Raw genomic sequence first — 26591 nt, 5'->3', positions numbered from 1 at the left:
GAACACGATATTTTTTTACCACAGAAACATTTTTATTATATATCACAGAAAAACTAAGAATCCGATTTTTGGATTAATTTATACTGTTATAATATTGAACATGAAAGAAATAGTATAATATTTATTGTAAGAAATTATAGTAATTACTTGTGTTTTATAATATTGATTTTATTATAACTTTTTAGTTCTTCTATATTTTTAACATGATAACAATATGTGTGTATCCATAAATTCTAAAAACTTCTATTATAGCAAATAATTTTATTTTTTTATATTTGTGTTTTCTCCCTATATTTTCGATGGAATTATAACACGTTTTCTGATATACACGTATACAGCTCACACACATATATACTTGTTTAACGGGTAGTACCGGATCGACATGCGATCAGTGGTGAATCCTAGTTGATGCCAGACATATCTATACGGAAAAAACTCTCCTTTTAAATATTGTTCTTGTAAAATAATGTTTTTTTGTATTTTTTTATTTTTATTATGATACTCGTAGATCGAAAATTTTTATTTTTAAGTATATTTGTTTATAACTAATGCTCTATTAATTATATTTTATTATTTCATATTATAACAAATTTTTACAACATTTAACAGATATTATTTTTGTGTACGTTAAGTGATAATAATCAGATTTTTTTAACATTTGTGTAATGATAATGTAACCGAAATTATTATATTTCATAGATTTGCAATGAAAAATGCTTGCGTTTGTTTGGCTCTTGTAACAGAGGAATGTGATTGGTCGATTATGAATTGGCATAAATAACGTTGTTGGTCACATGAGAACTGTGCGCTAATACGAAAGAAAGGAAGATTAAACGATTAGTAGCGACATTTGACGGATAAAAGTGTAACTACCTATACCGTTGAAGTTAATATGATACGTAGTTCAACCAATAGGGGGCGAGATAAGTGACGTGACGTGACATGACAAGAGAGACTAAACGAAACGAGACAGAAGACGTTTCGATAGGATAGTTAGCAAAATACTCGGTGAAATTGAAATTCGACGCCGGGATAAGAGAGAAAGAGAGATAGAGAGAATTTTGGATCGTGCCAAAGAGAAAGAAATTTTTCTTTCAAAAATGGGTACGCGCGCATAATATATATGTATATACATATATATATGTATACATACATACATATGTGTATATATATATATGTTAAAGCAAAGGAAAGATAGACACGTCGTTCAATTAAGAGGAGTCGTACAGATTCGCGTAGAGTAGATGCGCGAAAGAGAAAAAGAGAAAGAGAGAGAGAGAGAGCACGTTATAGTTTCTTCCTCTCACTCACTCGCTCGCTCTTTTCTCTCCTTCCCGAAACTTGGTTCTCTTTGTCTCGCCTCTCTCTCTTTCGCGCAGATTGTATCGGGAAGAAGAGAGGGGATTGGTGGTTTCTGGCGAGAGCGAGAAGCGAGCGAGAAGCGAGCGTGGAACGGTTAAGAGAGCGCGAACGAACCGCGAGTTAGCGAGAGCGAGTGGGTAGGCAAACAGGCAGGCTGGCAGGCACGCAGGCAGGAGACAGGCTGGCAAGCAGGCAGCCCGGCGGGTAGGCGAACGACGAACGAACGAACGGACGATTGTGTGGTGTTGGTTTGCTGGTGGTTACGGAGGGGGAGGAGGAGGAGGAGGTGGAGGTGGCGGTGCCGTCGTTGTGGTGTTAGTAGTTAGTAGTAGTTGTCGTCGTCGTCTTCGTCTTCGCTATCGTCGTCGTCGTCGTCGTCGTCGTCGTCGTCGCCGCGGTGGTGGAGGTGGTGGATGTGGATGAGGTGGCGGTGGTGGTGGTGGTGACGACTGGTGCCGTGGATGGACGGACGGTCGGTCGGTCGGCGGTCGGGTCGTGGTGTGTAAAGAAGTGGAAAATTCGCAAGTGGTGTGTGCTGGATTGGCCGAGTTGGTTGGTTGGTTGGTCGGATCGGTCGGTCGGTCGGTCGGTCGGTCGGTCGGTTGGTTGGTTGGTTGCTTGGTGTGTATGTGTATGTGTGCGCGGTGATAACGTCGGGGTAGCACCGCAAGGAGGAAATCTGGCTGTGCGTGCGTGCTTTTAGATCGTACAGGGGTCTGTTGCTGCCGCCACTGCTGTTGCTGCTGCTGGTGCTGCTAACAAGGAAGACATCGCGAGAACGACGACGCGTGGAACCGAGCAGAAAAAGGAGCGTGAGAGGAGAAATGTCCGATCGGGAGAGCCTGGACGATCAGCCACAAAGTAAGGAGGAGTCGAAGCACGTATCCGCGTGGTAAACGCCGTTAGATCGGTGCCGCGCCACCGACGCGGAAGCCTCGACAGCTAAGGGGAGGGGGAATCTCTCTTTCCGTGTCGCAGATCCGCGCGAGCCGACATCTCGTCGTGTGGTACCTCGAGCCCCGTGCTCTGCCGTACGGAGGCGCCTCCGGTTAAACGAGCAAGAGAGGCGCTCATTCTCTCTCTCTCTCTCTCTCTCTCTCTCTTTCTCAACACGCGCTCTCTTCCCTTCCTTTCCTCCTTCTCCCGTATTTCTCTCTCTCTCTTTTTCTCTATCTATTTATCTATCTATCTGTTTCTCTATCTTTCTTTCTCTCTTTCTCTCTCTTTCTCTCGTTAAAAATGCGCGCGAGCGAGTCTCGGGATAGTAACGAGTCTCGAGCATTCTTTCTTCCTTCACTTCTCCAAGAAGGTAATAACCAACGAATCAATTTTATGAAGAATTACCATGAAAAATACGATTTTTCTACGGCAACAAGGATTCAAGATGGCCGAGCACACGCAACGGCCAAGGAGATACCTCCTACTTCCCCCTCTATCCGCGGCACTTCTTTTCCTTTGGTCGTCATTATCGTCGTCGATTACGTCGTTGTCGTCATCAACATGATCAACATCATCTTGTCATCATCATCATCATCATCATCATCATCATCATCAACAACATCATCAACATCTTCATCATCATCACCATCACCATCACCATTAATCATCATCATCATCGTCATCATCATCTACTACTACACTCCTCCTCATCAACCATTAGCTACGTTTAAATCGATTTCCATTGAAAATTCTTTGATTATTCTGCATACGAGTGTGTGTGTTGTGTGCGTGCGTGTGTGTATATGTGTAACGCATATTGTACATGCATACACGTTGGCACATGCAGTTCGGTGATGTGACGACGCGATGACACGACGACGATATCCTTTACGGATGTTCGTCGTTTCGTGCGGGCGAGTAAGCGTGATGTAACCTCTCTCGACGAGGATCTGCTATGTAAATCGTGTAGGCGCGCGCGCGCATGCTGACATCAGAAGGAAGAGAGCAAGAGAAAGAAAGAAAAGGGAGAGAGAGAGAGAGAAAGAGAAAGAGTTGCGATGAGCATGACACTATTTCTTAGGTTAGCTGAGGAATGGCAGAGGGGTTAGGATGCGCGCGCGCCTTCTCAAAGTCGACGTCGTCTAGCGACGGTGAAGCGACGACGACGACCGACAACGACAACGACGACCAACGGACTCGAGTAAATCTCGCACGTGTTGTCTCTATTTCCCCTTCGACTTATCCTTGATCCTTTTAAAAGGATCAAGAAAAAATCAGGATGGATTTTTCTCTCATGAAACACAATACAAATCTCGATCGATAAATTCGATTCCTTTTAATTGTGTATTTTATCTGATGTTATTATTATTATTATTATTTCTTTCAATCTTTCGATCAAAAATTCGCATATTAAATTACGTAAGATAAATATTTTCATTTTTCCAAGATTGTCGGAGATATTTGTTTCCATTTTTCTATTTTGTTTTGTTTTGTTAATATCTCGACGAAGATAAATTTATAAGTAAAATCTGATTAAAAATGAAATTTTTATCTCTCTATCTCCGATGATCTACACGCACACATATAAATTATTTCTCGAACGATTTTCCACGATCATTTATTTCTAACGATAGTTTTTTATTTTGTTCTCTCTCTCTCTTTTTTTCGGCAGAGTATGGAAATCCAGGTGGCATGGATGCTGGAGGAGCCGACTTTGACTCCGGTGAGTAAATCGTTCTTAAATTAGCAGTTATATACATAAAGGAGTATTTGCTGAAACGTGAGCTCTTCTCTCGAGTTAAAACTAACTTTTCTCGATTAATATATGCATATATTAATAAATACACGCATAGTTTAGTTTACTATCAATGGAGAGAAAGGAGTTTTTCTTGTGAAATAATAGATTGTTCAATAATTTCGTGTGGTTTTTTATCTAACAATAAGTAAAAAACCGCATTGACTTAATGGACAACTTTTATATTCAATTGAAGTTAGCAGCAATACAAGAAATAATATTCTTTCCTTATTACTGCTCAATCATTACGATAAATTTTGAATCTCGCGCGCGCGCACGCCAAAATTTTACGTACGTGTGATAAATATTTCGTTGATTAGTAACATTTTCCAAAATGGTCCTTTTTTTCTGGTGAAGTTTGTTTTATCGTTTTGGTATTTCGCCAACTCGAAATTCTTCACACTATGAGCTAATACGACATATATGTATATGTATATATATCTCTATGTAGGCGTGAGAAATTATGAAATAATGTACGAGCGCGACGAAAAAAAAGTGATTGTTTTTAATTATTTTTACATTTCCTCTAAAGTATTACATTTACCGATCGTCGAGTTATTAAAAAATTTTTCAAATATATAAAGATCATTGGTTATGAAAGATATTGGAATAGTAAAAAAAAAATATCGAAGAATTCTTCGATTTGTGTAATAAATCGAAGAATCCTTATTATGCAGTTAAACGTGTGGGACGTGTGGTTAGGTTATGTAGAGAAACGACACTAACATAGAGAGAGAATGAGAGAAAGAGAGAGAGAGATCTGTATTTTGTATCTACATTTTACTATGACCTAAATTACAAATTAGGTAATTTTGAGAGTCTAGGCGTATCATTTGATTGCTTTTTATTCTCATTTACCGTTTAACCGCCTCTTGGCGTATATACCGTTATACTCACTAGTACAAAATTTCGTATAATCGGTTTACAAATATCAAATTTAATTTTGAAGTCGTTAAAACATGAGACTATATACTATTCAACATAGCGATGAGAATGGAAAAGAAAAGAAACTGAAGAAGTTTTCACTTCAAAAAGAGCAGAAAAGAAGGGTAGAAGGAAAAAGAGAGTTACCCGTATGAAAACGATGGGAGGTTTGCATTGTGAAGGGAGTGGGTATTGTGGAAGGGGTTCTAGTAGAGGCGCATGAACAACGAGCGAGGGAGAAAGAGAGAGAGAGAAAGAAAGAAAGAGAAAGAGAGATAGTAAAGTGGCGATAGGAAAAGGAGAGAAACGGTAAACCGTCGGCGTACTCTAGCACAGTCAGCTGTGCGTGACGTCACACGGTCGCGTCGCGAAGCGCGCGTCGCCATCACCGTCGCCGTAGTTGGCGGTGGTAACGAATAGAGAGAGAAAAAGAGAGCGAGAGGCAGTGCGTGGTAGGAGGAGTCTAGAGGGGAGGGAGAAGAGTAGATCACGTGGTCCAAAGCGCGAAATCACGTGGCGAGCGTTGGCCGGCAGACGCAGAAGCCGGTACTGGGTTGCGCCTGATTGGTCGGTGCAAACGTGAACATCATGGATGCGCGCATTCCATCGGCATGACGGCGGGCTTCGTGAATGACCGGTTCGTCATTCTCCCGGTGTTATGATTTCTTGTATTTATTCGTTGATATGTTAAATCTTTATTATTCAAGTTGTTATAATAATAATAATAGTAATAATAACAATAGTAAAGATAACGATAGCATTAATATTAGTAACGACAAGAACGAGGACGACGGGGAAAGGAAAAATCATGTATAGTGTCTTATAAGAAGAAAAAAGTAGTGATGTGTTAGATCGCGTACGGTGAATATGCCGTTAGTACGATTCCGTCGACCTACCGAGAAGGAGGGACTTGTTGAAATAGTTTTGTTTCTTAGTAAGGTTTTTTTATCAGCTTAGATTCAGCTAAAAAGCTGCTTAGGAGTATTGTAGGAGAAGGAAAGTGGAGCGGTGGTGGCCGACTGCGGCAGTAGTATTTGTATCGTTTAGTAGACGCTCCTCCTCGACGATTCGTTAAATGGCAAACGCACTTTTTATCTTTGGACGGTAAAGCCGGACTCGAAGTCTACCGATGCACCGCGTACCAAGGATATCAGTCAAGTCAACGACCAACACCAACAGACTGACGAGTTATTTTACTGCCAGAACTACTCTTCTTTCCTGCTAAAGTTATTACTGTTATTGTCGTCATCGGTTCTTATTCTTTTTTTTCTTCTTTTCGTCGTGTCGTTGTCGGTTGTCGTTGTTGTCATCGTCACTGCCTGTTGAGTCACCCCAAAGTTCCCGGGATTCTATCGCGAGACTGATCGAAGAGAAACAGAGAAGCAAAAGCAAAAAAAGAAAGGAAGAAAGAGAATAAATACGTATGCATGTAAATACGTACGATTTCTCCTTGCCGTCGTGTTGTCGTCGTCGTCGTCGTCGTCGTCGTCGTCGTCGTCGTCGTTATGACCATTGTGTACGCACGTTTAGTACGCGTTATGTCTTCCTCAGACAGCGTTGTTTAGTGTTATTGTTGTTATTGTTTCTCGAAATTAAGACTAAAATTAATTTCGACGTTTCATTTAACGTGCTTTTTCTTCATTGAATATTCTATTTGCTAGGACGTGTTTTAAAAACTGTGAGAACAAATCAATCTCTTCTTTCTTTCTTTCTTTTTTCTTTCTTTCTTTCTTTCATTTTTTCTTTCTTTCTTTTATACCTTGTGTGACTTTTTATTTTCTTCGTTCTAAGAAAGAAAAAGAGAGAGAACAATAAAACCCGACGTTATTCGTTTAACTTCATCGTTTGTCGCTATGCCGTGCTTGGCGTTATCGAGAGTGAAGTCAAATCTTTTGTGATATGTGGTCGAAGAATATTTACCGGCGGAAAAGAAGAATACGAGCTACGGGGAGAGATTTTTTATTCTGAAGAATAAGAAGAAGAAGAAAAAAGGGAAGCACTTATAAATAAAAAAAAAAGAAAATAAAGAGAAAAAAATCAACACAACCACACCAGTACAATGAGGATGGGAGAAATCGTGGAGATTTCGCAGGGCGAGGTTGGGCGGAATCCGGTGAAGAATACCTGGGGCGACATAATGGACAAGATACAGTACTGGTGCCCCGAAGGTAGCTGACACAAACGACGTCACGTGATATATCGAAATCAGGAGCGTATAACAATGGCGATACGGAGCCATGTACCGGTTTGAGCTTATTTATTTTATCGCTCATTTCGCTCCTTCTATCGAATTAACTTTTTTTCTTTGCTTTTTCAAATTATTATTATTATTATTATTATTATTATTATTATTATTATTATTATTATTATTATTATTATTATTCACCATTATTATACATTTCATTTTTTTGTATTACAAACAAATTACGTTAGAATCTTAATAATGAAACATGTGTGGATTGAAAAGTTTTCAGTCTAACATAGAAAAATTATTTTATTTACGATCTAACTCATTTTTATCTAAAAATAAAAGTGTTTTTTTTTTGTTAAAGCTTAAAACTTTTCAATCCATCTTCCGTATAAACAAAATATCTAATAAACAAAATACAAATTATCGTAAATAAACATTATTTTTGTTAATTGAGATTATGTCGTTTCAAACGCGTTTACAAGAGTGATACAAAAGTAGCAGCTTTTCCCAAAATAACTCTAAAACTATTTATATTTATATATTGTGAATGATTTGCAGTTTTTCATACAAATAATTTAAATTGATGTTCATTATATACTTAATATATGCAACTCACGTCGTTTAATTACCAATTTAAATAAAACCCAAATTCCAAGTTGTGTCCAAGTTTTGGAACGACTGTTTTATCAATTTTTTTCTTATTGCAACAAATTTAAACGCTCTAGGATTTGTTCCACGTATATCTATCACAACATAACTCTTTTATCTTCTTGTTTTACATAATACATCGTATCGATGTGTAAATTAAATGCGCAAATTTAATAGAAGAAAAAAAATGTAAAAGCTGTTTCGTAGTAGCCGTCGTAGAAAAGGTCAGTGGCGGAGGAACACTCGCGACCGATGACAAGTTCTCACTCTCTCGACACAATTTCGTAGACTTCGATCGTGGCGTGATTTAATGGGTCAATTTAAAAAGAAACAAAAAAGGGGGAGGAAAAAAGGAAAAGAGAACATTCCTAAGTAACTATACAGTTCTCTAAAAATTAATTTATTGATTACCCGGTTAAAAAAAATGACCATGACGAGTTGAGGATAAGGTTTAAGATAAGGTGATGAGCCCTGGATAGCTCAATGGATAAGAGCAGTCACACGGAAGGGTGAGGATAAGGTTGAGGTGGCTAGTCTTATCCTTCCTTATGTCCTAGGTCCTTGTCTTATGTTAGAAAATCAAGGGTGGATAATGGTGGTGAGTGGGGGAGGTAATATGGAATCGAGGATAGTGGTGGAGGTGATGGTGGTGAAGTTACGGGGGCAGACACAATCGGTATGAGAAAGGAGAAGCAGGATAGGGGAGGGGGAGGATTGGGGAAGGGTGGAAGGGAGAGAGAAATATGCAGTTCGCATTGAGGCAGGTCGGTGCAGCGCCGCGAGTCGCGCTCCAGGCGCAGAGATCAATGCACTCGTTCTGATCGTTTTCTTCGTAATCTACCATACGCGTATTCTCGGTCCACGTCGTGCTGTTTATATATATATATATATATATATATACACAGAGCCATATACATATATATGTATGACAAATATATATATATATATATATAAATTTAGTATTTTTAAAAGAGAAATAAAAACGTCGAGGTGTTGACTGAATTTGTTGTAAAAAATCAGAAAACAAAAATTCGCCCGACATTTTGAAATATATTTTAGCCTATAATTTTCTTCACTGCAATAAAATGAAGCTAGAAAGTATGAAAGAGAGAAGAGAAGAACGAGCTACTGTAAGAGTTCTTTGAATAATAATTGAAGAAAATTGGAAAATTAAAAAAAGGAATTCAATATAAAACATGTATCTTCTTACTCTCTCACATAAAAAAGGAAAGAAACAAAGAATACATATACAAACATGTCAGTTGGCAAAGTGTTCGATGGAATGGAACGAGATGGTAGCTAATTGAAAAAGAACGAACATTTAATTTATAAATGAACGAAAAGGACTACTACCTTGTTGTCGTATCCGAGAACCAATTAGTTTCATGATAATAAATGGTGACCTAGGAGTTGTAGTCAAAAAAGAGAGGTAGGAGTTACGAGATGAGAGAAAGAAAGAGGAGAGAAAATGGTGCGCTGGTTATCGTAGTAATGGAAAAGAAAGTATGAACAAATGAATGGATGAACAACAAATTCCTCTTGAGTGTAATTACTTTATCAGAAAAAGACCGGGTGGATTCGTAATGGAAAAGCAATGGCGGCATAGTCACGATTGAAGATTTAAGAGAAAGAAAAAGAAGAAAGGAAAAGTAGAAAGAAAACTCGATGGATTCGATCGTAGTTTGTCTACGTAATGTGCGTTCCATTGAGATTATTCGGTACAGTCAAAATTTCTGGCCTGTGTCATGCGTCCAAGAGAAAAAGATAGTAAAAAGAAAAAATAGTAGTAGTGGTAGTAGTAATAGTAGTAGTAGAAGTAGTATTAGTAGTAGTAGTAAAAATAATAGTAATAGTAGTAGTAGAAAGAAGAATAATAAAAATAGTAACAACAACAACAGCAACAACAATAATAACAATAATATGTTAGAGAATAATAGAAAACGATAACGAAAAGAAAGATATTAAGAGAAGAAGAATGTTCTGACACGTATCGATTGTGTCCAAGGAAGACACACGTCTTTCGTGGTTAACGCTTGGTTCCTCTCGATTGATAAAACTGATTGAGAGAGGGTGAGAGAGAGAGAGAAGTCTAGAGAAAGAGAAAAAATAAGAAGAAAAAATGTATCTCCTAGGAGATAATTTATCCTCGACAAGATTGGGAAGTTTGTATAGAAAGATATCAAGGACGTGAGAGAGAGAGAGAGAGAGAGAAAATAATTAATAAATAAGATAACCGTTGAAAAGGGAGAAAGTAAGAAAACAAAAGAGAAGAAAAAGAAGAAATAAGGAAAGAGGTGTAGGAAAAAGAAGAAGACGCAGAGGAAGAGAAGGAGGAGAAGAAGAAAAAAAGGAAATTCGCGAAAGTGTTGCTTAGAATGCACAGGTGTATGGATTACCAAAGCATTGTCAAGATGTTCAAGAGCAGGATCTTTCAAGGCGACCTCAGCCCAGTCCCAATTCCGGGCAGGTTGCAACAATCCAGTACGTAGTACTTAGAAGGGGAACTAGAACTAGGGAGGGGGAGAGAGAAAGAGAGAGAGAGAGAAACTCTTAAGGTTTTAGATCGATCATAGAAGGCGCATTTCGCGCAGCAGATCTCGACTGGGGACGACGGGCACGATCGATCTTCCCAGGACCCTTTTTCCTATGGTCCAGATATTCTAACGTGTTCAAATTCTGTCTTAGCATTAATCTTTCTTTTAATAAAATACAAAGAGTCTAATAAAATATATATCAAATTAATATATGATGTATTTACGCGTGAAATTAGGCTCGGTAATCCGCGATTAGTAAATAGGATTATTTCATTTCCTAGATTAAGAGGGATAATAAAAGGATATTGGGTTGTAGCATATATTTACCACCTTGTTTTCCCTATTTGTGTGTATGGAACACACACCATAAAAATCGTTTTTCTTTAAATAAAATTTAATTTTCTTAGAATGTTTTTTCTCTATAAAGAAAACAGAACGTACATGTGTTTATAATTCAAGGCAACTATGAAGAAAAAGAAATATATAAGAGAAGGTTTTAGTTTCTTTCGTTAGAGCCAACGAATCAGAATTTTCTCATTCCAATTTATAGGATAGACAGGATAAGAGACTTCCGGTGTATGCTAAAGGAGAAATATATGTGGTAAAAAAATGAAGAAGAGAAAAAAAGATAGTAATAATAATAAAAAAAGAGAAAAGGCAAAAGGGTGGGGGTATATCTGGTTGGTAGTGGGGTACACCAAAGAGGTCAACAACCTCTCTCTCTGATGCAGCTGTTATTGATCGGAGAGGACTCGCAACATCGTTCCACCGTTACGCCAAAGTTACTACTCTTGTTCCATCCCAAAGAGGATGCTGCCTGCCGCTTCGTTCTCATTCGTGTGATCTATTTAAACTTCTTCTTCTTTTATTTTTTTTATTTTTTTCAAAACAACCCCCCTCTCTGACTTTTCTTCCAAAAAACGTTCTCCCGACATTTGGCTTTAGGGATGATTCGTCGAGTCTCGATTGATATATACGAAAAAAAGAGATAAACCTGTCCTAACGTTTCAACGAATGTCTCTAGAGATTTTTTTTTTTACCATCACCATCCCCACTTTTTCTTCTTCTTCTTTTTCTTTTATTACTCGCGATCGTTATCTTCTTATTTATCAAGAAAATGGACACGAATGACGAGTCCGTGTTCGATATGATGGGATTCTTTGAACGTAAGGCAAGTTGCCTTTTATCAGGAACAATTTTCCCAAGAATATATACGAGTTTTTAGTTTTTTCTTCTTTTTTTTTTCGATGAATATGTGGTTTCTTTTAATGCGTACCCCTCCCCCTGTTCATGCTATCCATCTCTCCGTACCACGTTTTTTCTTTTGTTGATTTTTTTTAGACGTATAATTTTTGTTGTTGTAAGTTCTAGCTCTAATTTTTACGAACGAGTGACCACGGATTTTGTTTTCAGGTCAACAAAGTCAGCAAAATGAGCAGGAACTGGCGACCAAAATGTTGCAAATACAAAGCAAACGATTCTACCTTGACGTGAAGCAAAATAGACGCGGAAGATTTATCAAAGTAGCCGAGGTATATTTATATACATTTTCATATTATTTTTTATATGTATATATATATGTGAGTGTAGGTACGTAAAGGTGGGCCAAAAATTCCTAGATTCGTAATTTTACATTATATCAAAAAAAGTAACTATTTTAAAAAATCACCTGAGAATTTTTATTAAGAAGCACAACCTGTCGTAAAGGGAATGTTGAAAAATCATGAACCTCGTCTACAATTTAAAAAAAAAAAAAAATAAAAGTATTTTTTACTTCATGGTTGAAAACTTTTCAACCCACTTATGTATTATGTAAAACAAAATTTCAAAACATTGAAATATTTGATCCGATTAATCGTAGATCGGAGCGGACGGAAGAAGAAGTCAAATATATTTAGCACTCAGCACAGCATTCGAGTTTCGGAACCATCTGTCAACATTTAGCGACTATTATGCATCGTTAGGTAAGTCAAATTTATTGACATAACGTGTATCAATTAAAACCCCATTATTATTCTTTATTTTATTGTCAATTAATCAAATTATAAACAAATAAACAAACAAAAGAAAATTCAAAGCTGAAAATAAAAATGTTAGGTCCACCAAATCCTGAAAATGTGCCGGACGATGGAAAACTGAAGTCAGAAATGATGGTCAAGGACAACAGGCGGTATTACCTGGATCTCAAGGAAAATTCTCGTGGTCGTTTCCTGCGGGTGAGTTACCCTGTATGTACCGTTCACGGTGTTTTCGATTTAAATTCTCTCAACGTTTGCAAATCTTATCGAAAGATACAAAATATGAATGAACATGTCTTCTTGAATAAATGTCAAAAAAAAAAAAACGAAACAAGTGACAACATTTTTTTGTAGGTTCTGAGAAAAAAAGAAATGTAATTGTTTTACAAAATTTCATTTTGTATTAAATATTATACTTGTTATTTAGGTATCACAAACGATAACACGGGGAGGACCTAGGACGCAGATTGCGATACCTGCGCAAGGTATGATCGAGTTTCGTGACGCGTTGACGGATCTTTTGGAAGAATTTGGTACAGATGACGGAGGTTTTAAAGGTGATCTACCTGATGGTCGCTACATGCGTGTTGAGGGGAAGAATTTTTATTTTGATATAGGTCAAAATAATCGTGGTATCTATATGAGAATTTCTGAGGTAAGTTGATCCTCCATAACATCCAACATTAGTAGTTATATCATTTAAGTAAATTAGTTTTTAAAAAAGTAATTAATTTTTTAAGTTACCAATGAACTTCTGACCTAACTAGTAATCAACTTCTAAAGTAGCTAAATAATTAAAAAAAAAAACCCAATTATTCTATTCAAAGATTTTTTAGTTTAATAAAAATTTTTTTTCAATATGGAAGACGCCTATATATATTGTAGTTTGATCATTTAAAAAACAAAACTAGTTATCAAAAGCAGAAATCAATTTAGGAAATTTTTGTGAGACCTATCCTGTATATCTTTTTATTGATTTCTCTATTAAATCTATTAATTGATAAATAAATAATTTTCAGGTCAAAACGAACTTTCGAACAGCGATAACCGTGCCGGAGAAATCATGGGCGCGTTTCCGTGACATATTTGCGGATTACTGCGAGAAAATGCAAGAAGGTGGAGGAGCAGGGGTTGGCGTTGGTGGTATGAGCGGTGGAAGCGGTGGAAGCGGTGGGAATGTTCTTTCAGAGGGGAAAGGCTCGGTAGTGGCACAGGTACCATCACCATCTTCGACCTCGCAACAGCCTAACCCCAATCCAAATTTAGACTCACCCTTAATCAAGTGAAAAAGGCTTTAATTTAACTCGAACATTGGAATTATAATCGTAACTCGTTTTGTCAAGACATTAATTAAGCGAACTAAAGAAACTTATCAGAGTCTATGCCATCGTCATCGCCATTTTCATCGACATCGACATCGGCATCGACAACAACAACAACAACAACAACTACAACTACAACAACAACAACAACTACTACTACTACAACAACAATTACAACACGTTTCATAGTTAATAATTAATCATCATTAATGTCGTTATCGTCGTTATCATCGTTATCGTCATTATTGTCGTTATCATCATCATCATCATTGCCACCGCCACCGTAAACCGAAAAATCGTCTCATCGTTATTCGCCTTTTAAACAATTCGCGAAAACAATGAGGTTGGTCCTCACTATAAATATATATTTATATATATATATCTATATATATATATATATATATATATTGTATATATATAGATATACATATATCTATACATACATAATTATAAAAACGAGATTACACAATAAGAAAAACAAACAAAACATAAAAGATTATTCCAAATGAAGAAGAAACAAAAATGAATATTACATACATCAACATCAATCAGTGTTGAAGAGTGTTATATACATTAAAAAAATCAAATGTATATTAGAAAAGTGGTTGACCATGTTTTGTTCGAATAGATTCAATCTTTTTTTCTGCTTAAAAAGTACAACATGAAAAAATTAGGAATAACAACAAAAACGATAAAGTCAAAGTAAATACAATAAAAAAAAAAGAAGTATCAATGAAATAAAAACAAATGTAAACAAAATTGATAGGTGCGGCGGGGGTTATGAAATGAAATGAATGGAAAATAATAAATGATTTAAAAAAAGAAAGAGTGATTATTAAAAGTGAATTTAAAAAAAGGAAGAATAAAAGGATTGACGAAAAGGCATAAAAAAAAAGGAAAAAAAATAGTATAAAAAAGAGAAGGAAAGAGAAAGAAAAGAAAGAAAAATACGAAATAAATATTCAAAATAAAAAAAAATAAAAACGAGTTACCGCTGCTCGTGCGAGTAAAAGAAAAGAAAATATAAAAATGGAAGATCAGGAGGTAGAGGTAGAGAGGTGGAGAAAGATAAGAAAAAGGAAAAGATAAAGAAAAAGAAAAAAGAGAAAAGAGAAGAAAATAAGTAAGTAAAATGTGCGAAAGATAGACGGTGGGAGAAACGAGAGTATAATTATTGCACGATGTCCCCAAATGGGATACGAGCTACTATCGATTAACGTTATGAATACTACTATTCATTTCCTCATACATACGTGTGTGTACTTTCTTTTTATATCTTCTTGCTAATGTTTGTCTATTTATTTTTTCTTTTCTCTTTTTCTCTCTTTTAATTTCTTTATTTTTTTCTTTGACATTTTCTTGCACACAATGCTTTTAAATAAATTAACTTAAGGGCTATTTATAAAGCCTTGCAAATGATCAGCAGGATAATAAATATAATTGATAACAATGATATTATCAAAATTAATATAAAAAAAAAATTAAAAAAAAAAAAATAAAACATTTTATTAATATTTGTCGAAAAAAAATTATTATGTATTTATCTAAGATAACATATTATATAAGGGGAAATGAAACGTAGTGGAAATTACGTTATAATTGAATTTGATCGTTCAGAATTTATAAATAAAAATAGTTGTTATATTAACGATTAATATTCGCGGAAGTAAATGGTGAATGGTGTGATCGGTCATAATAATCATGATAGATGATAAGGAAAGAAATAAAAAAAGAAAGATGGAAGAAAATGAAGGGGAAGATCGTCGGTGATATATGAATAGTATATGTAAAAAAAAAAAAAAAAAGAAAAAACAGATGTGAAAAAAATATTAGGAAAGAAAGAAGAATACCGAGACCACACACTTGTTTTGCGTCGTAGAATATGAAAAAGAAGAAGAAGAAGAAAAAGAAGAAGAAAACAAAATAAAATGAAGTCAAAAACAACTCTGAGACTGTTTGAATAAAAAAAAAAAAAAAAAAAAAAAAATTAAGACGAGAAAAAAATGCTCTTTAAAATCTTACTGCAAACAAATAAAAAAAAAAAGGTCAAATGATCGAATTAATAAAAAAATTCGTTTCACCTATCTCACCCCTTCGAAAAAGAAGAAGAAGAATTAAAAACAAACATACATATACATATATATATATATATATACATACATAAAAAAAAATGCATTAAAATAAAATACAAAAAAAAATAATATAAACGAGAAAATCTTTACTGTCTACGTCACATACACACATGCGAAATATACATACACACACAATAAACACCACGCATCTTGTGCATATTCGTTTATAAACTGAGCGACTTGTCTCTAATTAAAAAATAATTATGAATTAATAATATATAATACATAGGATGGAAATTTAAAAAAAATCGTAATAATAATGATTGATTAGCCGGATATAAGAAATCCTAATTAATATGTGTATATTATATAAAAAAAGAAAAAAAAAACGAAACAATTTTACGTTATAAATTTGTTCCTTTCACGTCTGTTTTTCTTTTTTTTTTTCTTTCTTTTATTCTTCTTCTTCTTCTACTTCTTCTTCTTCTTCTTCTTCTTCGTCATTGATTTTGTTTCTTATTATTTGCGTGATTTTCTATGTTTAAAAAATAAATTAAAAGAAAATAAGAATAATAGTATTAATAATAATAATAATAATAATAATAATAATATAATATAATAATAATAATACTAATACTAATAATAATACTAAATATTAATAATATTAATAATAATAATAATAATTATAATAATAGATAAAAGAAATCTTTTCTCTTCGTTCTTCACATTCATTCACATACAAGGAATAAATTAAGGAATAAATTAATTAATATAAATTAAATTAAATTAAATTAACTTAAATTAATAAATAAAGAGAAGCAAGAAAAATAGCACGCGATGCTAATGTAATAAGTAAAGCGTGCGTGTTTTTAATATATGTGCTTTTATGAGAGAAATTCAATAAGAAGAAGAAGAAGAAAAAGATGGCGAAAAAGAAGTAGAAAAAGATGAAAATGAAGACGAAAGATATAAAGAAAAGGAGAACTTTGGTAGCACAAGAAAGAAGAAGAAGAAGAAGGGCAACTTTACATCATGTTATAACATCACATCAATATGCCGGACATAAATAAATAATCTATAAACATATAGGATGTACAACACATAAGTAAAAACACAAGATTCGACGTAACCCTATGAGAGAGATGATAAATTTAATGGAATCTAATGAAATATTTGCATATACCACACAAAACCATGTAACCAGAGACGAACACACAACACACCACACAAAACACATACGTACACGTGAAATCAGTTAAGATTAGAATTGAGGAGAAATATCGAGAACAAGAAAAGAAAAAGAAAACAAAAACGTTCCCGAAGTTTCGTGAAATGATTTAACAATATACATATGTATGTGTCCTGCTGTATGTATGTGTTGCGTATATGTGTATGTAACGTGATTATAAAAAAAAAGAGAGAGAAAGATAGAATAAGTGAGTGAGTGAGTGAGTGAGTGAGTGAGTGAGTGAGTGAGGGAGGGAGAGAATGAGTGAATGAATGAATGAAAATAATACGAATAGAATGTGTGTATGTATGAAAGGAAGAAAGAGAGAATGGGTGATCGTATGTAATTACGTCTCGTTTAGTTAACGAGTTCTAAACAACAACAAAAAAAACATAAAATAAAAATAAAATAGAAATAAAAAATAAAAACACAAAATGGCATATTAGGAGATATGTATTATACGAATGCATATTAGGTATTTATATAGAATCTATATAACTGTATAATTGTCTAACAAAATGCCAATGTCCCGTGGACCCAAACAACTGTAATTATTCAGACAACATGTGTATTAGAGAAAAAAATCTATCGAGTGGAAATGATGCTCTCCTTGTTGCTGATTTGCAATAGTTTGGGTCCTTCTTTTTCTTTTCTATACGGGATTAGGTAGAACGATGATAGTGAATATGTAATACGAACAGCTAGGAAATGCATTAAACGGAAAACATATATTTATCTATGTATATGTATATGTGTACGTATGTAATTATACATGTATGAATATATGAATGCGTACATATACACATATCCATGTTTATATATATATATAGAAATAAATGTGAATGATTGGTGCCAGAATGTGAAAATAACATGAAAAGAAGGAGATAGAAACAGTGAAAGAAAAACAACAGATTGAGATTAAAGTAAAGAGTTTTTCTTAAATTAATAAGAAAACCCTTTATAAAATACGCTTCGATTATGCTAATGTCAAGAAGAAGAACGAATTAGAGCGAGAAAGATGGAGAATGATCGATCATTTCGTTCACATCTCGTGATAGAACTCGAATCGCAAAACACCAAAAAAAAAAAGATGAAAAGAACAGAGAAAAGAATAAATAAAATGAAAATAAAAAATAAATAAATTTAAATAAATAAAATAAATAAATAAATAAATAAAGATAAAAGAGTAAAAATAATAAAACCTTTATCTTTCGCACTGGTGCGAAAGAAAAAAAAAGAATGGCGGATTAAATGCGACAGAGCGCGATTAACAAAAAAAAGAAAGAAAAAAAAGTAAAAGGGCGTGTGTATTTGATAAAAATTTTGCAAATAAAAAAAAATATACTGCGCCATATTTTATCATAAAGAACTATTTATTATTATTATATTATTAATTATTATAACATTATTATTATATTATTATTATATTATTATTATAATAATTATTATAGTTATTATTATTATTAAAGAGAGAAAGAGACACGCCCCATAAAAATATCGTGTTTAATTATCAACGCATGTTATCGACAAAATGAAGAACAAAAATAATGATTGGGAAGAAAAAGAAAGAGAGAGAGAGAGAGAGAGAGAGAGAGAGAGAGAGAGAGAGGAGAGAAAGGATGAAAAACCAAAAGGACAGAAGAAATTAATGCAAAGTTTGATTGATTTTTTTTGCAAGGATTAAAACGTAAATAATATTCTATCCGTCTTGTGAAATATTTCTATTTAAAATAAAAAAATGGCGTTTCTTTTTCTTTTCTGTGAATTTCTTCATTCAATAAAATCAACTATTTCGGCTGGTCTGAATTTTTACTTAGCACATAGGATCTTGACGATATTTACAAAAAAAGAAAAAAAAGTAAATAAAAGTAAAATAAAATAATTAAACGAAAAAATATGAGAATCACGAATAGAGAAAAGATGAAAGAAAAGATAAAGTAAAAAAGTGATTAAATTTGGAACTGGTGTATGACTAAGAAAGAGAACAAGATAAAGAAAAAGAAAAAGAGTAAATAACAATGATGGCAACACAACAACAATGACTATTAAGAAAATGAAAACAAATGAGTAAAAAAAAAAGAAAAATCTTAGAGAATGTAAGGGAACGTCGATAAGAAAAAGTTCTGATCCTCTCTTCGATATCAATTTTATTTCTATTTTTATCTTATTTTAGTTTATATTTTTATTATTGTTTTTATTCGTATAATTATATATAAATTGTTCATAAGAAAAGAATATTAAATATTTTTAAAATGATCGTCTAAATTTCCGAATAAAACCAATTAAGTTATTTTCATTGTTTTTCTTTTTTTTTTTTCATGTTGTGTGAAATGATGTATAATAGGAAAGGAAAAGAGAAGAAGAGGATCGTCGAACTAAAACCGATAAAATGGCACAAGAAGAGCATGATATTTAGTGTGTCCGTGTAAAAATAATAAGGAAAAGTGTTCCAATCGGGGAAACGATTGCATAATAATGAAAAAGCATATATATATATATATATGTATAAATAGAGATAGAGAAGAAGAAAAAGGAAAGGAAGATGAAAGAAATTAACCAACAAGAGGAACAAGAAAGAAATCGTTTCCACTGATGGAACAAACGGTATGACATATTGTGATCTATTACAAATTACAAATTACAAAGCATCACAAAGTAGTAGATAATTAAGGAAATATAAATAAGTGACGCACGTTAACACTATGGTGACAACTAAAAAACAAACACAAATACATATTACAAATACAAACAAAAGTTAACAAAATTAATAAACGAAAAACAATTGAAATCGTTTTATGCGAGATGCATGAAAAAGCAAACAAATTAAAATGACAATGAGGAACACGTTATTAAAAATAAAAAATAATAATAATAATTAATAATTGAGGACGACTACGAACGTACCTAACTATTAAAAAAAAAAAATAATTAATAATATGAATAATAATAATAATAATAATAACTAATAAAGAATTAAACAGAGAAAGAGAAGGCAAACACGAAAAAAAAAACAGAAATGAAAATAAATGAACTAATTTATCTTTACATATAATACACTAAACACACGCGACAGATAAAAAGATCTAAATACTTAACACACGTAAATACATACACACAGAATAAGAAACATACATAAAATATATAAGAGGCAAGCATCTACACGTTAAATAAGCGAAAATAAGAAGATTTATTTGCCATTCTTGCGATCTATCGATTATTGTCTAATAATCATCATCATTATTGATTACTATTATTCAATTATGATGATTCCAATTTTTTCTATAGCAAATAGTAGAAAAAGAAATATATGTTTATTTAACATTATTGTAAAAATATTTTTTAATTCAAGCGACGATGAACGTTTGTTTGAAATCTCAAATATTAATATTTTGATTTTATTTAATTATAAACATAAAAAAAATAATGATTTAGGATAAATTTATCCTGAAGTTTAGTACCAGTGACTAAATGTGGTTCGAGTAAAAAAAAATTAATTTATTGCAAAATTCATGTAATTAAATTTTAATGAATTATGCAATAATTTAATTTTTCTATTTAGTAAAATACATGAAAAAAAAAAAACATTAGATAAAAAGAAATTTGTGATATTGTGATAAATTTGTGATACATATATAGATATTTATATATTTAAAGTTGAATATGTTTTATTAGATTCGATAGAAATTTATCAATCATTTTGTAAATTGAATTTTATATCTGATAATTGAATTATTGTGATTGGTGATGATACAATGATCGATTCGCAATATGAATGGCAAATAGGCGTTATTTCAGCGAATTAACGTTAAAAACAAAAGAAAAGGAAGAGAAAGAGAAAGTGAGAGAGAGAGAGAGAGAGAGAGAGAGAGAGAGAGAGAGAGAGAGAGAGAGGAACATCGAAAAAAGAAAGAAGGAAAAAAAAGGGGGACGAAAGAAAAAGATGAAGAAACGAAAAAACACAGGATTTCAAAAAAGTTGAGAAAGGAACATAAAAAGGAAAAAAAGGAAAAGAAAATAAAAAAAAACTCACATACTCCTGCCACGCAGCGAGTCCTTAGACAGCTTTAAGATAATAATAATAATTATTAAATAATATAAATATTAATTATAAAATTAATTAATTAATTAATTAACAAAAATAATAGTGATAAAACTTTCTATATGTTGAATTGTGTCTAGTGAAAGAAGTAAAAAAAAAAACTATTGAGGTAAAAAAATAAAAAAAATAAATAAATATAACAAAAAAAAAACAAACTAAGAAAAACAATGCGGTAAAGAGAGACAGAGAGAAAAAAAGAGAGAGAGAGAGAGCGAGGAGAAGAAGAAAAAGATGAAGATGAAAAGAGGAAGAAGATAAAAAAAATTAATATAATTAAAATAAAGCAAATAATTAATTAATTAATCGATTATTTGATTTATTGATTGATTGATTACTTAATTAATTATTTAATAAAAAAAAGAGGTAATATACAAGGGGATAAAATAGAAAGAGAGAGAAATACAGAAAACACAAATGGAAATATTATTTAAACTATTTGCAAATAGGCATAATTGGGACGCAGTTTATATATGACCATTAGTTATCTCTAACGAAAACTGTTCTTTTTATTCACATAAGTAGAAAACGAGAGGTCAAAAGGTCGAAGAATAAGAAGGAACAAAATAATATGATGAAGAAGTAAAAGTTGACTGTTAGAATATAGCTTGGATGTTTCGTTTGCTGTTTTACAGGCGTTTGTGCAGTGTGGGGTTAATCGGTGATTCTTTCTTCTTAATACTATATATATATATATATAAATAAATATATATATATATAGTATCAAGAAGAAAGAAAAGAAAATAAGAAATGGTGGTTTGCCGATAAGTCCACACACACATAAACTCATACACACATCTACGTTTATATATAATATTTAGTGAGTTCTAAATTCTCACTATTGTTATTATATCATTATTACTGCTATTATTAAGTAGGGTTTTCATACCTACATATGGCCAATATTAACAACAACAACAACAACAACACAAACAAGTGATTCTAATTAAAATGATAAATATATACACACAAATTAACATGCATACATACATACATACATACAATACATGTCCACACGAGCAAAACAATTAATTCACGTTAATAATTATCATCATCGATTTGGCTTTGTAATAAAAATATGCAGAGAGATAATAAAAGATTTGGTACCATACACATTTTGCATGGTGTTAGAAAAATATTATAAATTCAATATACGAATGAAAGAGAGAGAGAGAAAGAGAGAATAAAAGTATGTGTGAGTGTTTGTATGTATGAGCAAAAAGTTTGATCGTCGAATGTAATAAACGTACACTTGTGTATGAAAGATAATGTGTGTGTAAGAGTGAGATAGAAAGAAAAAAAAGGAAGGAAGGAAGGAAGAATAAGTAAAAGAAAGAAAAATTAATTAATAATTCAAAAACACTTGTACAGAAAATTCTCCCCGTGTTTTACGTGAAAAATTGCGGCTCGTACTAAATATTATAATGTATCACGCCATAAGTATGAAGATTCTACCGTTAATACGTTTATTAATTAGCTCTTATTATTATTATTATTATTATCATAACGTCATCTTCATTATTATTATTATTACTATTATTATTATTATCATGATCCATGATTGATCATTGTCATCTTCGTTGTTGTGGTAATTTTCATTACAAATATTCCTCCATCTCTTCCTCCTCCTCCTCCTTCTACCCTCAATTCAATGGCGAACATAATCTTTCGTCCTTTTCTCTCTTGAATTATCTTTTATTGTTTTTTATTTCCGTTTTAAAATCCTTATCTTATACGTTATGCAAATTTTTATTTTCATTATTATTATTATTATTATTATTATTAATATAGTTATTAATCTTCTTCTTCTTATTATTATTATTATATTAGTTATTATTATTATTTTTATTAATATGATTCATATTATTATTATTAGTTAATATAAATTAATTATTATTATTATCATTACTATTATTATCATTATTGGTTATTATTATTATCACTGCTGCTGCTAAGATTATATTGTCATTATACTTATTATTAAGATTATTCTTATTATGATTAATTAGTACCATCATTACCAATGCACACAAACAAACCATCGATTTAATAACTTCCGCTCGCTATACTTACCAACAAAATGCAGACCTCAAGTTGTCCAATCTTTTCTTTTTGTTTTTTGTTTTTTTACAAATATTTAATTATTTTGTTACTTTTTTGTTTAATCAAATCCTAAACCTTTGTTTATTAACCCTTAATGGTTCAAAAGTTATTACCCTAAATATATTTAAAGATACGAATATTTTGATAATTCATGAATAGAGTTTGTTTAAATTTAAATAATATTTCCATGTATCTCTCTCTCTCTTTCTCTCTCTCTCTCTCTCTCTCTCTCTTGTTTAAATATTATTATAAATATTAAAAAACAAAAAAAAAATAGGTGGTGTACTGTTAAGGGTTAATTTTATCTCCCAGTTCACTTCTCAATCGTATCGATCTATTATTCTTTTTTATTTCTATGGGAATCTTTCGTTATTTCGATAAAATGGAGAAATATCTGTTGAGATAAAAAAAAAATCTAAACAAATTTTCGAGACTTAAAGAAAGATGAAAAATAAGATAAACGTATGTAAATGAAAAAAAAAAAAGAACCTTATGCACCCGCGTTCTCGTTCTCTTTATCCGCGTGCGTGCGTGCATGCGTGTATGTGTTCGTACATGCGAGTGTATAATATTAATTATAATATCACGGACTTGTGGGATATGAAGTAATCCAAATAAAAATAAAATTGAAAATAAAAAGAAAAAAAAAGAAAATGAAGCACCAAAGATTAAAAAAAGGAGAATCTAAAAATTTAGTATCATTGAAGGATTGAAAAAACAAAGCTTTCGAGGACGACTTATTTCAAAATTTACGACAAAATTGAAGCTTTTTTGATTTATTTAAAAAAAAAAAAAAAAACGAATTGGTTTAGCAATAGCGGAAAATTTCAAATTATTATTTGATTGTTTTAATTTAGGAATTTAAATAAAGGTTTATTTTATATTAAAAGATATTTGATAGGGCGAATTCATAATGGCGCATGTGCAGAACTGATATCTTTGAATCGCATGACTGAAAAATCGCCATATTGGAGGATTATAATTTTAAATAGAATTTCGAGGGTACGGTGATCAAATTTCTCTCGAAGTCATTTCTATCGTCGTTGGAACGACCAGTCGTTGTAAGACTGGCATTCCTGCCCTAAAACGTATATACTTCTCTGGGCTCAGGATTCTATTATTATTTGGCAGCGACGTAGTCAAATTTTGAAATTTTAAACATACGGATCTGTCCGTTTTTATTTTTAGGCCTTTTTTCTATCGTTTTAATCTACTAACGAGAAACACACACGATATATCAGATTATTCTGTAAATTAAGATTTTTTGTAAATTAAGAAAGGAAGAATCAAAAAAAAAAAAAAAATCAATGGAAGACAAATGAAAAAAAGAATCCTTTTAGTTGCAAATTTCTGTCTCCGTTTAAAAAATATAAGATAGTTAATAATAAAAATAAAAATAATAATAATAAATAAATAAGTAATACAATATAATAATAATAATGATAATAAAATAAGTAATATCAATTTAATAATAATAATAATAATAATATTATTAATTAAAATAATTAAATCATACGTATGAAAATAATTCGTATACGCGCGCACGTGCACATACATGCATTTTGAATTTCGTGTGATACATGGAAAAAAAAAAAGAAGAAAAACACTAATTGGTATGCACACGCACCGCACACACACACACATACACACGCGCGCGTATTTGTATATGGACGAGATCATCTACCGTTTGTCTATCCTTGTTAAATTTCATTTGTATTTTCAAGCAAAAAGAAAGAGAAAGAGCAAAGGGATGATAACTTAATTTATTATTATAATTTCATATAGGGTGATAAGTGAAATTTTCACTTAATATCAGTCGTCGATCTTTCGATAGTGCTTTTATTATATTATACACAAAAATTCAATTTTGACGATATTTACCTCGATCTGTAAAAAAATCACATGGAGAACCTCCTTTACTCATATTTCGGCTTCGACAGGTGTCCCAGTTGAAGAAACCTAACAACAACAACAAAAGCAAAATCGAGAAACGTCAAAGTGATCAACGGCAGCGTAATGAAAGCTTGAAAAGACGCAAATCCTTACCCCAACACGGAGAAACATCATCCACCGTCAATCTTATCAAATCCATATCAGTTTCCGTTTCCCAGTTACCAGCATCAACAATAACAACAACAACAACAACAACCGCAATTCCTGCATTAACGGTCCCATCCATCATCGATCCATCATCTCCTAATGTAATAACTACGTCGTTAATATCCACTGCAATTGTTGGACAAAAAAGTAACGTAACCGATGGAAATGTTTCTAATAATTCGGCTAACAATAAGTCATCTTGCGATATGCAAGGTATTTTACAGTTCGAACCTATCGAAATTTAAATTTCCCGCGCGTTAAATTATTTTCGATATTTTCACGTATATATCGAAGAATTGAAGTTCGTTTGTTCTCTTTCCGCATAGAGCATGCGCATTAGTTGTTATATTTCCGCGCATGCGCTTTATTATATTTCGCTAAACGTGCGCGCGTAATTAGTTTCTACGTTTGTTGACTTTATTCTGTTATTTAAATTTACTTAAATTTTTCACGAATGCTTTTAAATGAAAATCATTCCATTGTTTTCAATGATACAAAGATTTCTCATTCATTAATTAATTAATTATAAAAATTTAGATCTTCTTGGAGATCTTAAGAAAAATATAAAAAAAAAAATCAAGTTAAATACCGTTCGAGAGTTCATACTTTTTATAAGTTTATTTTAATTCATTGCGCGTATGTGCTTCATGATATTCATATGTTTATCATGCGTTTATTTTCTTCGTGTTCACTTTTTATGATAAAAAGCTTCTTACATAGATTCTAATCGGTTTCTTTAGATATATTACTCTTTATTGTTCGAAAAAAATCAATGTACGAATATAAAAAAAATATAATTTGGTACTTTTGTGACAAATTGAATATCAACGAGTGAAAAATAAAAATTTTAAGAGCTGTTCTTTATCATCTATGACTCTTGATTGTTTTATTTTTAATTAATTTTAAGAGAATAAAAACACCACAAATCTTTGACATTTTCATTTTACATGAGACCTGAGTGTAAAACTTTATGTTCACCTTTCTAATCAGAAGACTGATGACAACAAATAAATTCGACGTGGAAGAATATATAATACGTATGTATATATAATATATTTTCAATTTATGAGACATAATATTTCTTTTTTTATATTCTAAAGTAGGTATTCTCAAACAAAAAAACCCTAAAGTGATCTCATATGGAGTCACAGAGATTTTAACAAATCAAAAAAAAATGTCTGAATACGCAATGATTGAAAATTAATTTAAAACCAGTTTAGCAACATTAAAGTCTATGAGTTTGTAATAGTGAAAGAGAA

General features: G+C 32.1%; 1 protein-coding gene across 9 annotated transcripts; it reads left to right on the top strand.

Annotated features, from left to right (window-relative positions):
• Positions 1-945: 945 nt before the first annotated feature.
• Pur-alpha (Purine-rich binding protein-alpha) lies at positions 946-26206 on the top strand. 9 transcript variants are annotated; one of them, XM_089177543.1, is made up of 9 exons: positions 953-1104; positions 1185-1566; positions 3974-4024; positions 11807-11925; positions 12255-12357; positions 12491-12621; positions 12839-13066; positions 13431-13625; positions 25173-26206. In XM_089177543.1, exons 3-9 carry the CDS (start codon positions 3994-3996, stop codon positions 25575-25577), a joined length of 1212 nt encoding a protein of 403 aa, XP_089033669.1. In that variant the 5' UTR covers positions 953-1104; positions 1185-1566; positions 3974-3993; the 3' UTR covers positions 25578-26206. The 9 variants fall into 9 exon arrangements, with proteins under 9 accessions (XP_089033668.1, XP_089033669.1, XP_015174732.2 ...); XM_089177542.1 differs by lacking the exon at positions 1185-1566 and having other exon boundaries at positions 946-1104; XM_015319243.2 differs by lacking the exons at positions 953-1104; positions 1185-1566 and adding an exon at positions 1578-2223.
• The last annotated feature ends 385 nt before the right edge of the window (positions 26207-26591 follow it).

This window comes from Polistes dominula, unplaced genomic scaffold (assembly GCF_049000335.1).
Source record: "Polistes dominula isolate Pdom_NZ unplaced genomic scaffold, Pdom_raw_medaka contig_24, whole genome shotgun sequence".
In the NCBI taxonomy this organism is placed as follows: domain Eukaryota; kingdom Metazoa; phylum Arthropoda; class Insecta; order Hymenoptera; family Vespidae; genus Polistes; species Polistes dominula.
This window is presented reverse-complemented; position numbering and strand designations above follow the sequence as displayed.

What these genes read in the sequence shown, in the direction of transcription:
- Pur-alpha (XM_015319241.2), top strand. Translation starts at nt 7,080, where the DNA reads ATGAGGATGGGAGAAATCGTGGAGATTTCGCAGGGCGAGGTTGGGCGG. An exon ending in CGACTATTATGCATCGTTAG is followed by an intron (nt 12,358 to 12,490) that starts GTAAGTCAAATT and finishes TAAAAATGTTAG; the next exon opens with GTCCACCAAATCCTGAAAAT. An exon ending in TCCTGCGGGTGAGTTACCCT is followed by an intron (nt 12,622 to 12,838) that starts GTATGTACCGTT and finishes CTTGTTATTTAG; the next exon opens with GTATCACAAACGATAACACG.